The 13,665-nt window shown below is 40.6% G+C and overlaps 1 protein-coding gene across 4 annotated transcripts in view; it reads right to left on the bottom strand.

The window, feature by feature from the left end:
• Positions 1-2,479: 2,479 nt before the first annotated feature.
• Positions 2,480-13,665, bottom strand: part of CHKA (choline kinase alpha) — a 23,152-nt gene continuing 11,966 nt past the window's right edge. For all 4 annotated transcript variants that reach the window (XM_055721908.1, XM_055721909.1, XM_055721910.1 and 1 more), the window contains 9 exons: positions 9,935-10,048; positions 9,183-9,316; positions 8,806-8,910; positions 8,394-8,452; positions 6,664-6,751; positions 5,623-5,731; positions 5,058-5,164; positions 4,649-4,730; positions 2,480-3,887 (listed from right to left, as the gene is read on the bottom strand). In XM_055721908.1, the coding sequence (XP_055577883.1) occupies positions 3,828-3,887; positions 4,649-4,730; positions 5,058-5,164; positions 5,623-5,731; positions 6,664-6,751; positions 8,394-8,452; positions 8,806-8,910; positions 9,183-9,316; positions 9,935-10,048 (858 nt within the window). In that variant the 3' untranslated portion in view covers positions 2,480-3,827. The remainder of the gene's footprint in view (positions 3,888-4,648; positions 4,731-5,057; positions 5,165-5,622; positions 5,732-6,663; positions 6,752-8,393; positions 8,453-8,805; positions 8,911-9,182; positions 9,317-9,934; positions 10,049-13,665) is intronic.

Genomic DNA, 13,665 nt, shown 5'->3' with positions numbered 1-13,665 from the left:
AGGGGGATGGCTTTAAACTGAAAGAGGGCGGATTTACATCAGGTATTAGGAAGAAATTCTTCCCCGTGAGGGCGGCGAGGCACCGGCCCAGGCTGCCCAGAGCAGCTGTGGGTGCCCCATCCCTGGCAGTGCCCAAGGCCAGGCTGGACGGGGCTGGGGGCAACCTGGGCTGGTGGGAGGGGGCCCTGCCCGTGGCAGGGGGACTGGAACTAGATGGTCTTTAAGATCCCTTCCAACCCAAACCATTCTGCGATTCTGTGATATCAGCAATTCCGAGACGCACCAAGAGGGAGTTAACCCGCACAGCAACCCTTCCAGGTAATCGCTTTTCAGAACGCTATCACACCTCAAAGGCTCCAAAGAGGAATGCCAAACAGCCGGCGGATTTCTCCTGTTAAGTCTCTTCAGCGCTGGGGAACAGGGATTTTCCAAGGTAGCTTCTGACCCTTAAGTGAAGCAGCCTAGCAGTGGAAAACAACCACAGCTTTCAAAAAGTAACTAACTAGTCAAAATACCAGTAACCCCGGCTTCTTCCCACTAAGGCAAGTAACTGCAACGGATAGAAAGAACAAACCGCACTGCACCAAGAGCACAGGCTGCTCTTGCTTTTCACCATTGTCATACTTCGCAGAGCGTGCTCCCAGAGGGTAGAGCTGAACACAAACTTAATCTCCCTAATCAGTTATTAGAACAGCAGCTCCGAAAATCAGATAGTCTCATTCTATTTAGTAGTGTCACTATGAAAGGTGTTTAATAGACTGTATCCATTTCAGACCAAAAGCACACGTTTTTTTTCCAGTTACAGACAGAAGGCAGCACAACCGATAAAGCCCAAAGACTGCACAGGCTGAATTTTGCCGGGTTTGAGCCTTAATGAGCCACAGGACATTCCCCCCCGCCCCCCGCCAAGGCAAAGCATTTAGATTTTCACCTTATAGAAATGGCTGTAGGAGCAACAGGGGTACACCCTAGACTCTGCCAGTTACCCACTGAATCACCCCAAAGTGGCAGCCGAGACCAGCTGTCTGGCTAGACCACCAAGAGTTTCCTTTGAAAGAAAAAGGTGGGTTTTTTTTAACTCATATAATAATAAAGCCACATTTTCACCAGTTAACAGTAGGTCTGTTCACCAGTGACTTGTGAGGCAACATGGACACCAAGACAAAAATTCACAACACAGATTAAAACCCAGCAACTTCAAGACAGCGCTCAAGCACAAGCTGTATTCACAAATCAACTGAAAGGAGAATTAATCAGTAATTTTAAACTGTCTTTACAAAAACCAAATCAGATTAAGTCTTTGAATACGACTTCACAAAACAATATCCCACGACAGAAATGCCAATACATTTAAATAGCTGCTTAGTCAGCTTGAACAGTGACCAGGAGTAAGAGAAGGCTGTGCTCAAGTTCCTCTTTGTCTACTACAAGGTCTCAAAAGAAACTTCAAGAACTTGCCCTCAACAGACAAATCTACAACAACAACAAAAAAATCATACCAGGAAGACACAGCGCCTTGCTCTCTGCTCGTTGGTTTTGACTTACCTGGGCCCCCAGCTAAGCCAACCCAACACCTGGAAGAATCCCCCCCTCTTTTAACGTTTACATTACAAAAGGCACAAGTCAGAGCACGCTTTGCTTTCCTTCAGGGCCTTTCCTCCCCTCACCCTCAGAAATCACAGCTGCAGCGCTGGGACTTACCCGAAGCAGTCCCGCCAGGGAACTTCATAGCTTAGTTTCCTCTCAGAATTTAACAAGAGCCCAAAGGGATTCACCTCTGATGCACCTTTACTACAGTTAGCACTACTGCGACCGGGTCTCCTTCCCCGTTTGGTTCTGACAAGCATGAGATGCAATGGATGAGTCAGAGGACAGTCTCCACAGGCTTCCTGAGGACTTGAACTTGCCGTCAGAATACAAACCAAGGCTTCCTACAGAATCAAGACACCTATTACATGTCAGTCCTTTCCAGCTAGCTGCAAAGAATCCTGCTGAACCGTGTTTACCCCCCTTCCATTCCCACTGGGTTTGCTGCGTGCAGTAGTACCTGTTAAGAGAAGCTTCAATAGCCCAGACAAATAACCTGGCTATTCATACTACAAACGCTCTACCTGGGGCGCCAGCAGAACTCAGTAATGCTGGTAAATTTGACCTTTGTTTTTAGGGTAGTTAACAGGAGAGATAGAGGAAGTGCTTAAACCAAAACCTTCTCCCGCCTCTACAACTATAGACTTTAATAAACCGATCGCCAGTCTGCTTCATCACTTGCTCTAACCACCTTTCTCCCCTGAGCTTTCTAAGGGCATTCACTTATACAATAAACACCAAAGACATTTAAATAGAAGGTATATCCCACCTAAAGCTTAATTTAACCTGCCTTTGAAGGGAAGCAAGAAAGTACTTTCAGCCTAGATTAAGGCCAGAAACAGCACCTACTTTATCCTGTAGTTATAATGAAGACTGAAGAGTATCAACTATGATGTTTTTAAGTGCTTCATATTTATTATAAAGTATTAATAGAGTGTATGGAAAATTATTCTCTATACTAGAGAATAAGATGACAGCTTTTACAAGTTATGCTATACAGTACATGAAATGCTGTGCATTTGAGCTGCTTGGAACAGTATTTGCTATACAAGTCAAAAAGGGTAGGCTTAGAAGTTTATTATTTATAATACAGTGTGTTAGAAAGCACAAACAAATAACATTCAAAATAAACAAGCTCCCAAAAATCTAAAGAAATCTTTACATGACATGTACACAGATTATACTCAAGTTTCAATATACACGTTATTGTTCCCCACAAGACACTCCACTTCACTGGATTGCTGGAACACGGTGAAAGTTGAAGGTGCAAGAAAAGCACCTCTCAAGCCACATAAGCATTGGACAGGCAGAACAGCAATTTCCTGAAGTGTTCTCCGCAGTCTTTGGCTCTGCTATTTTTACAGCCATATACTGTGGCAACACAAGAAGAGAGATGAGCTCCAATTACAAGTATTGTCAATGCCAATCCAGTTATCTGGGGAGTTGCTAGAGCAATTCAAGGCACTCTTGCCAGTGCTGCCAGCCCACGGAACCCCCCGTGCAGGACACAGCATTTTAAGAGACAACCAGGCTGGGCTAAAGTATGTTCTTGAAGGACATGGAATGAACAGTTCAAGACAAACTCCTTCAGAATGTCCAGGTCAAAGTTCACTCATACTTCACAGGCACACCAGCTTAAGAGAAAAACATTCATGTATATGTAGGTAACACTTTAAAGCATATTGCTTCAGTGTGTTTAGTTGCCTTATGGTTAAAGCAGTGTAACGTATCAGCAGCTTTGAAGATAGTGTTCATGGGGCATGTTGAACCTAATCTCACAGTAAGATTTCAAGCCTACTTCACAGTTTAACAGTTGTCTCCTTTGCTTTTTTCTCATTAAGAGGCAGTGTCTACAATGAATCATCTTTTACAACTGTTCCGCTTACAAACCATAATGCCAACACCCCCCTTGAAAACGTACTCACAGTAACACTGTTTGCTGATGCATGTGGTATTGACACTGAAGTGTAAGCTTCTCCCATAATATAAAATACCTTCTAGATCAAAAAGATTTAAAGATATTGCACTGTTGTGTTTTACTTTTGCCTCCCAATCTCATTCCAAGTATTTACGAAACTGTAAACAAGTCATTTTTATACAGTCTTCAGTACTGTACACCTGTGTTCCAAGGAACTGGAATTCAGTGACACCTTCGTTAGAGATACAGTAGCCTAAGCACAGTCTAAGTTCTGTCCAGCTGCCCTCTTCATACAGTAACCAGCAGGCCACTCCTCCCACATTCACACCTTCAGCCTCTTCTTCTGATCAAAGTACGCATCAAATCTGGATAACGCATATTCCTGCGGAAGTAAGGGACATTCAGCACTCAATATAGTGAACACAGCTGAGTTTTCTGTCTTGGGACGGGGAAACATAATGAAGTTATTAACCTCCCTAGCCCACCATCTCAATGTATTAGTTAGCTCTGTCTGGGAAGGATACTCTCTCCAGAGGTGTTCCAGACTCTTAAAAAGTTTTCTCCCACCTTATTTCAACTCTAACATTATTAGCTGCTGCCAGCATGTCAGAAAAAACCTGAACTAAAAAGGCTGGGTTCTGCAATGTTTCCTGCAGGATATTCAGTGTACCTGACAGTTATATCACTTTACAGTACACTAAACATTTATCAGGAGTTACACTGATCCCCCTTCTCAAGTACAAGCTACCTGTCATTGATACTGCTGCACACCAAACGTCAACATGTTGTTACATGGGCACCCAGTTCTCAATTTCCAAATTCACACTTAGTGCATGCTAGCATCCCGCTGGAACAGGACCTTACTGCAGAATAATACTTCGCTGCAGGACATCATCTCACTGCAAGGCCTAACACTTAAGGCTATGGTCTCTCTACATAATAATGGGAAGAATTTCTGAAGTTTTTATCATCTTAGGTGCTTGCATTCTTATGCTAAGAGTACAAACCAGTAACGAACTGATTTTAAGAGGATTAGAAGATACTAGCTGCTGTGGGAGGCCATTTCATCTCCTTTCTGATAACGTACCACAGGTTACTTAGAATACATGTTTAGTTACATGGAATCATGATTAAATAACTTACCAGGTAACCAAACTCAATAGATGAGATCTTTGCTTGTATAATAGACCACAGACCCCAGAAGAAGTGCGATGCAAGCGCAAACCTGGAATTACAAGACTATGTTTATTCAAATATCCAGCTAAGTCACAGCACCTTATTTCAATATCCTGTTAGAATAGGATTCCTTAATTTGGGGATGTCCACACCTCTAAGTATCACATTATAAAAGTAATTCCATAGCTTTCCCATGGAACAGTGTTTTGTTTACTCCACTAACAGCGTATACCACATACCTAAAGGTTACAATGGACAGATCTTCCTTTAGTATATATGAACACCTCTCTCGGGTGAGGTTTCTCCACCCAGTGAGGTATGCAAGTATAGGTGTCACAGGGGAAGTTTCAAGATACAGCTGTGAAAGACAAGCTACCTGTTAACTTCTATCAACATTTCCTCTTCTAGTTTGGACTTCTCTTCATTGCTCAGCTTTGCAAAGCCGTCATGGAATGCAGACAGGTAACTGGAGATAAAATGAAGCTGGAAGGCAAGTAAACAAGCGTTACAGCTCTTCATCTCAAGACATATTTGCTTCTTTCAGAAAGAACTAAGCAGGCCTTTCAGTAAGTTTGCAGACATCAACAGTGTTGGAGTTAGCTTTAAGATTAATGGTGGTTCTACTAATTGCTGGTTTAAGAAAAGCCATATTAGGGACAACAGACATTTTGCTGCTGCCAACTAATTTCACAGCTGCAATCCACAACTATTAGACTTTGTGGTGGATAGCTACATGGCACACAAAATATTCTTTCCTGAATAGCTATTATGAAGCTTCGGTGATTTTTAAAGCAAAGGCAGTCAGGATTACACAAAGTGTTATATTTAAAGAAGTCATGAAGGAAAGGTCTTGGGACAAAGTTCAAAACAGAACTGGAAGAGAGTCAGGATTTGAAGAGTGTGGATGCTGGCATTTTATTCATTATGTTGTATGTGCCTACCTGTTGCTTCTTTGAAGGATATTTAAGAGCAGTAGCTTTGAAGAATGGGTACTTCTCATACGTGTAATCATACATCCATTCACAGAAGTGATTTCCAATGTCAAATCCTCTGAAAGAGGCAGAAACACTGAGCATCTCAATATTTGTATACTAGCATTCTGGCTTTGCTTAAGCAAACCTAAAATCAAGTTTAATAGTACAGGGCTACTTATAAGTTACTGCAGTTTTGCTAAACTAGGTAGAGAATTGATGACTAGAATACAGCTTTTTTTGCAAGTCATTAAATTCTATTAGTAAGGATGGGCAGTTAAGAATTGAAGTTATCAGCTACATGAAAATATTAGACTTTGCTATAAAGTCTTATACCAATGGAGGCAGTTAAAAAATACTTGAGTACACACTACATCTCAGCACAAAGTCAGATATCTCTAGCATTAGCATTATTGCAGGCAAAAACGTCATGCTCAAGGTATTTAACATATCCTACTCCCTCATTACTGGAATTCAGGGTTCCATTATGTTCCAGCTATGCTAACATTTAATGATCCCAATGGCTCCACACACTTACATCATTCTTAAACACAGGTACTAGATGACTGAGGTAAAAACAGAAAGCATTTCACTATGTGATTACATGAAAAACATAGGATTACTCATCTGCACAGATGAGAAAGCTATTTGAAAGGGTGAAGAAAACATGCAAAACCTGCCCCACGTACATATGTACACACACACAATCTATCATCCTTCTCACCTCCCCACTAGAAAGACATTTTGACAATGCAAGCAAGAAGCCATTTGTGCACACACAAGCCCTCTAGTCTGGACAACCAAGGAGCTCCAAAAACTTTGACTGCTGTATGCCTATACTCAACACCATCAGAACCAGAACTGTTTTGACCAGTTATATTTGCTGCCTACCGCTAGTAGAGCGGAACATAATTCACTAGAATAGACTGATAATCAGTAGTGCAGCACTTGCTCTCACTGTAGCATGCAGAAAGTAATACACCTTCCTGCTGAATATAAGAAGTGGTTTACCGGTAATTATAGCTGCTGTATTCAAAGTCAATGAGCATCAGCTTCTGGTTTTCTGAATTCTCTCTGCCTTCCAGAAGCAAGACATTACCTGAAAATTTAAAGATAATACAGCATATTAGTAAAGTCCCAGGAAAATTAGAGAAAAGAAATACTGTATCTTAAGAAACATTGTTCAGATAGTCCCAGTTATCCCTTACATCTGTGCAGAAGAACAACAGGAAGACCCAAGTTGCACTGGCTGTATAGCAGCTCATTGGAAGTAGAGGTATACACTATAAACCTTGTAAAACTGAAAGAAAAGTTTTCTTTTGTACAGGCAGAGGTAGATGCATTCTTCCAAGGGTCCCGCTTCCCTGGTGTTTAGCTTGCAGCTAACTCAGGTGACACTGTCAGCCTCAGTAGCCCTTGCTGAATTGTTTCTTTCCACAGCCTGAGATGTAAATTATGCAGCATCTCTCATACCTGCATAGCCCTATCACTGATCACAGAACACTCGGGACAGGAATTGCTTTTCAGCAGCCTGAAAGCCAGACTGATCACTTTGTTATTCTAGTATGTGGCACAACCAGCACCTACGGAAAAGCTCAGTCTTTTCCACTGTATCATATCAGGGAGATAGCTTTACCTGTCTTTCAATTCACTTAAGTCCCTATAATTTCTCTGAAAGGCATCAAGTCTGCTTCTGTCAAGTGCCAACTAGTAAATAAATTTAGAGTAATTTCAACTTCAGCAGTAGCTCGCCCCCTCTCCACAGGTACATCTTTTTTCTGTGTCACACCTTTGCACCAACTGAACAGTCATAGTATTTCAACCCCCGACCCTCACCTTGGAAATTTTGGAGCCAAAGCTTGCCCCAGTCCTACCTGCCTGACTCCTCCAGTACCGGACTTTTCCACACCAGCAGTGAGACCTTGAACTCCACCACTACTGAGCTAGCTCTTCAGACCTCAGATCAGTGGCCTTTTCTCCCTCGTGCTGCCTATCCTTACGTGCCTACCTATCCTTCAGGGCTATCCTCTTCCAGGCCAGCTCCTCAGCCTTAGCTAACAAGGCTGGGACTCCTGAGAACAAACCAGCCCTGCATATGGTCCTAGTACAGCATCCTTCCAGCTCTGCCCATCTCACCCACTGTACAGGTGACAGGGAGCACAGACACGGCACACTCAACACCTTCAGCTCTGCTTCCTTTTCAACTGTTTATAGAGAACTGGCTCAGAAAAATTGTAACTCCCCCCATGACTCCAAAGAAAGCACGCTAAAAAAAAAAAAATGTGGATAAAGTTCTCCTAATATTTCTTATCAATACAAGCTGAGAACTGCTGAGTCAAACTACCCCAGTCTCCATTTTCACCATTCACTGTACTTCTTCAGTATCTTTCTTTTAAAAGGACTAAAGTATATCCTACCCTGATCGTGTATATTGCAGACAGCTAAGAAAGGTACAGTCTTAACAGAAAAGACTCAAGGCTCCCACCATCAATCAGTCTACTAAGAGCACGTGTACATATTTGGCTTAATCCAGTTATGATACTAGATGTTCTCTTCATTAGCCTGAAGGGTTGCTGAAGCCAATTCACTTTGCTTTGCAACTGTTGTGCACCGGGAGTGCACAGGCTACCGTTTCAGGTCAGCACCTTGATAACACGACTACGCCCCAGAAAGCAAACAAGTGACCAGCAAAGGCTTCATACTGCATCCTTGAACAAGGTCACGAAATATTAGCAGCTTACCTTCTTGACAGTCATTGTGGCAAAATACAACTGGTGATGAAGTAGCTTCAAGCATAGCTCTAGAAAACAGTAACATAGGATAAGTGAGAAATCACTAAGCTCAGTTCACTTTGATGTAAAGAATGGATTTTGTTTTAAGAATTTGAAGCACTATTCATTTCTAGCAAGGCCCTATTTTTCAATTAGGAGCCCAAGATCAGGACAACAAAGTTGTACTTCATTGATCAGCAATTTGATTGGATCAACTGGTAGCCCTGAGACTCAGGGTGGTTACAGAACCAAAAAGAATCCCCAACTTGTAAAGAAAAATAAAGACAGGGTATTACATTGTATAATGTGTTTGAACAAGTATAAAAAAATTCATACTCAAAATGTGCAAATCTGAAGACAGGGATAGACAAAATAAGCCTACCTCAGATTTTTCATTTCCTGGGGGAGATTGTAACTGAGGAGTTTGTTCAGTTTTCTAGTTCTGGATTCTCTGGTAAACTTAATCCTCAGCACTTGATTTAGATATCTGTTACAAATAGCAACAATAGTACAGCATTTATGACTAAGTGTATTAGTCTTCCCATACTAATATCACATTTAAACTAAAATCAAGAAAGTCTTAAAAAAGTTACTCCAGAAAGCATTACTATTCTTCAAGGTAATTTAAGTTCCTCAAGTAACTACAAAATAGTTTCTAGGTACAGTGAGAACTTGGGCTCTCAAGACATTCAGGAAGAATGATCTGTTTATCAAAATTACAACAGGTCACCTTTTTCCATAAAGTATTGCATAACTTACTTTTCCATTGTTCCAAAAAGCCACTTAGGTTCTTTATTAAATGGCATTTTCATGCCATGAAATCTAGCCATCTTCTCAGCTATTTCAGCAGATATATCAGGTAAGCTTAGCTCTTCAGTACTTAGTTTCCTGCTCTGTAATAAAACATAGTATTCTTAAAATACAGTTAATTGATAATTACAAAGTGTGATTCATTACAAACAGTAGCATTAGTCTATCGTATAGTACAAAATTCTAGCATCGTACTCAAGCAATACAATTTTCAACCCAAATGAACTGACAAATTTGCTGTCTTTGCAAAAGCAGAGTTAGCCAGCCTAGCTTACACATGACTTAAGTCAATTCTCTTCTAGATCAAAACCTGGGGAATATCACATCTCACACTAAAAATACCTTCAAAGCTGATTGGGTATAAATATTTAAGAACATCAAAAGCATCTGCTCTTGTTGCTGTTAAAGGAAAGTGTTACTCCATAGCTTCCAATGCTATGTTTGGTATCTAACAGGTTTTTTATCTTCATTTATTAGTCTCCGCTACAGCTGAAGAGTTTTTAAGATATCCCTCGCTGGCAAGAGCTATAATTGGGTTCTCCAACACCCACTGTAACTGTATCATATTACAGCTAGCAATTATTACAGGCTGCCAAGTATTCCATTCCCACATCCCTGCCTTTCTGGGCAGTCCGGAGACCTTCCTGTCATGATCAATTAAAACAGCTACCAGCAGCCCACTAATCATGAACAGGACTTACGGGAATGAATTCCTCCAGTCGCCCTTGTGGAAAGATTCCATACAGCTTTGGGCCAAGAGCTCTCTCTGCAAGAATGGCAAACATAACACTTTCCAGAACCATGGCTTCTGCCCCCTACAAAAAAAATTAAAGCGTTAGTTGGTGCTCACACAGAAATTAACTTCAGCACACACAATAGCTAAACTGCTACAAAGTGAGAAATTTTAGGGTTAACTTTAGGAGGACGACTCAACATTTTACTAACCAAAGTTTTTTTACTAGCAACAACTCACAGCATGGGAGCAATACAAGTACTTTGCCTTCACATTTAAAGCTAGGGAGTAAAATCTGTATTACGCAGCAGGTCCTGTTGGTGGGCCAGGTTGAAGGAAAGCTATGCAAAAACCAAAACACCCTCTCCTCCTTAACCTGTGGGAACTCTGCAAATTCATTTCCTGAAGGAGTTTATCCTACTGAAGCACAGCACAGGAACTATAAATATTATCCTTGGCTATTTTAACACACTTTGGAACACTGCCTCACAAAAGGACATTTTAACTATGCAAATGGATGAAGTGAACAACTGAACTAACCAATTTATCATTTAGAATGACAACTTAGGATTTGTTTCTGTTAAGCACATTTTAGATCTTCCTTTCTTTAAAAAAAAAAAAAACAAACAAAAACCCCAATGTAAACTCCTGCTAAGGAAGATGTGTGTGAATAACCATTATTCCTTTTCTACCTCCAAAGATACCTCAAGTTTCAATAATTTTTCTTCAAGGCTCTCCTTCCATCAATAAATTCAGCCCATAATGATCACAAGCAGACAGTTCTTTTCATTTGAATGTTTAATAGTTATTAGATACATGAAATCCATCTCAAATACAGTTAAAAATCACCTAAGTATAGCTTCCTTGATGGTTAAGATTAGCTGTAAGCAAACAGAAGCCACAGTATGAATCACTACTTCTAGCAGTTATGCTAACCACAATCCAGCTGTACTTAAATCCTAGAGGTCTGCTAAGCCTCTGCCTACTTTTGAGCAACTCATCTCAAAGTCTGACCCAGGACACTTAGAAGCGTAAGAACTAAGAGCACAAAGTTAAGAACGTTCTCAGATATTTCAGACTCCTGAGTTAGTGTAGTCACTGCGGTCTCAGACAGTAAATAACTCTTTGTAAACGAATTCCACTCTTGAGTACACTCCAGGCAGTTCCACTGAATTTTTTTATTATTGGCCCACACTATTATTCTGGTTTCTTCAAGAAATTCATATTGAAGCATAGGAAAGACTCATGTAACTATGTACTGAAGCATTAACTTCAAAAAAAGGTACAAGAGGCAGCAAGAATATCAATTGATATTAAGATGATTTGCATATGAATGTATTGCATACATGTCCTGTTTTCCCATCTCAACTCCTCAAAGCAGAACTAACACACCAAAAATATTTGCTTCTCATTATTTCGCATGCCCTCACCACCACACATCTGAACTTTTGATTTCAGTTCTGGAGGCTAACACCAAGCACCAAAACACAAATTAGATATAGGTTATTGAATGTCTGCTCTATTAGCCAATATCGAATTTGTCCGTGCCTGGTACAACACCAGGGCATTTTAAAAGTCCAATTACAGCAATCCTATTGGCTGTCCCCATTAAGTCATCAGTTCCTTGTTTTCACATCTTACTGAGAAACCAACTCATGATACTTGAAAGACAGCAAGTGCCAAAGAAGTGTTCTTCCTTAAGATGTCCCTTAATACATCAGAAGTGACAACCAGAAAAACAGTGACATTTCCAGTTACTCAGCAGTGCACTTCTGGGTTATTCCTGCCATGCCACCTGCCTAGCCCTTGTCCTTTGAGAAGTGCTTACAGATTTAGAACTTTCAGATAATCCACAACTACAGGATCACAAGTTTGTAAACTTCTGTGTAAGCAGTGTTTGGATGCGGCATGTCTCCATGAAAGATCTGCTTCAAGATTAAGAAGTATAGGTAAGTGTTATCTAAAAACAGCAGTACAAGAATATTTGATTTTCAATGTCCTGGCAAATAAGGAAAAAAGGTTAGAGCACCAGAAAAAGCTTCCTCTACTGTAACAGAACGGTCATTTGAGAACAAGTCCAACAAGAGCTCTGCATCTCAGAGCTCATAGGTTATCTATGTATCTCAGGCACAAAGCTTTCCCCTCTGTAATACCCGACAGACCTTTTACCAATTCTCCACTCCACACACTACTGTCAAGTATGGGTGTGGAATAAACTACTAAAGGACATCTGAAGTCTATAGCATCCTTCATATGGACATTGAGCATACCGAGGTATACAATGCTCCAGTTAAAATGCTGATCTAATGACTTTTTTTAAAGAATCAAGCACTGTAGCCAAGTAAATAGTCTATCTCAAAGTCTTCAAATACTTTGCAATCTACTGGCAAGACAACAATCCGTTGTTTGAAGCTCTGAGACTCAATTTTATCAGATAGATGTAGCCATGAGCACCTGTATTTAAGACAAGCTTCTGGATAAAATTTGATCACTCACACTTTCAAATGAATACTTAAGAGCTGAACGTTGCATTTCAAACCTACGAACACTCTTTACAAGACTTTTCCAGTATGCAACTCCCATTCAGGCAGGGAGAGATCAAAAGCCCGTCTGTATTCCAGTTGGAACTGACACTTCTGCTTTATTCTTTCTTTGACAAAAAGCTCACTATAAAATACAAGAAACGCAGTATTTTGAGGAAAACTATCCCCAAGTATAGCAAAGCCAAGAACAAACGTGGATAATCCCTGTTAAAAAGGGCCGTATGAGCTGATGGAAAACCATCCCTCTCTAGTCAGCTGTCAAACACCAGGCAGCTCAGAACAGCTACACTGCTTTTGTTAGTGAAGCAGAACATTTTACTACTACCCAGATGATATTCTTCTCCCCAAAGGATGACATTAACTCCTCTGATCAAACCTACCTACAATTTTAATCTAGACTCAAGAAAATTAACCAGTTTATCCTGACAGGAATTCTTGAGTACACTGATCTAACCGTGAAGTTCCAGCACTATGAGATTCCCAGCAGAAAACAATAACCTACCAGCATAAAAATCACTATTTTCAGGCAACAAACAAAGACAGTCCTGAAGTTCAAAGCCTTGCTTCCTGTACTGCAAACTTCCATGAGCTGCTGGCACCAGGCCAGGGTTTGTTTGGATTTTTGTTTTCTTTTATAGTTTTAGGAACTTTTACTGGATTGGGGCACAGGAGAAACCAAACCACCTCCATCTTTCCTCTCTGAAGAAAACTGAGGAATCAAATCAGTACATTTTTCAGTTCAGTCTTGGTTCAACTGATTGAAGCTGTTCCAATAAACTAAACTGGAAGTTCAACAAAACTTCAAAAGCAGTCATTCAACAACAGCAATTTTAAAACCAGTTTCAACACACCAGAAAAAACCACCAAAAATCCCAAAAAACTGTTTCAGATGACATTCCCAGAAGGCAGAAAATATAAGGGGAGAAAAGCAGCACTTATCAAACAAGTAAAATGTACTTCTCCCTCAGCGCTGCCAAAACCATTACAGATCTGAAAAACAATAGTACGTAACAAGAAAAGCATCTGGCTAACATGCTGCAGTGCTATGCCTTACTGAAAAAAGTACTGCCAGGATAGAAAACTGAATTACTAAACTCTGTTCAGATGACTTTATGAAAAATTGCACTTAGCTAAACATTATGCTGCTTGAGCGGAA

This window comes from Falco cherrug, chromosome 10 (assembly GCF_023634085.1).
Source record: "Falco cherrug isolate bFalChe1 chromosome 10, bFalChe1.pri, whole genome shotgun sequence".
NCBI classification, from domain to species: Eukaryota; Metazoa; Chordata; class Aves; order Falconiformes; family Falconidae; genus Falco; species Falco cherrug.
Note: the sequence above shows the minus strand (reverse complement) of the source record. Positions and strands in the feature narration are given on the sequence as shown.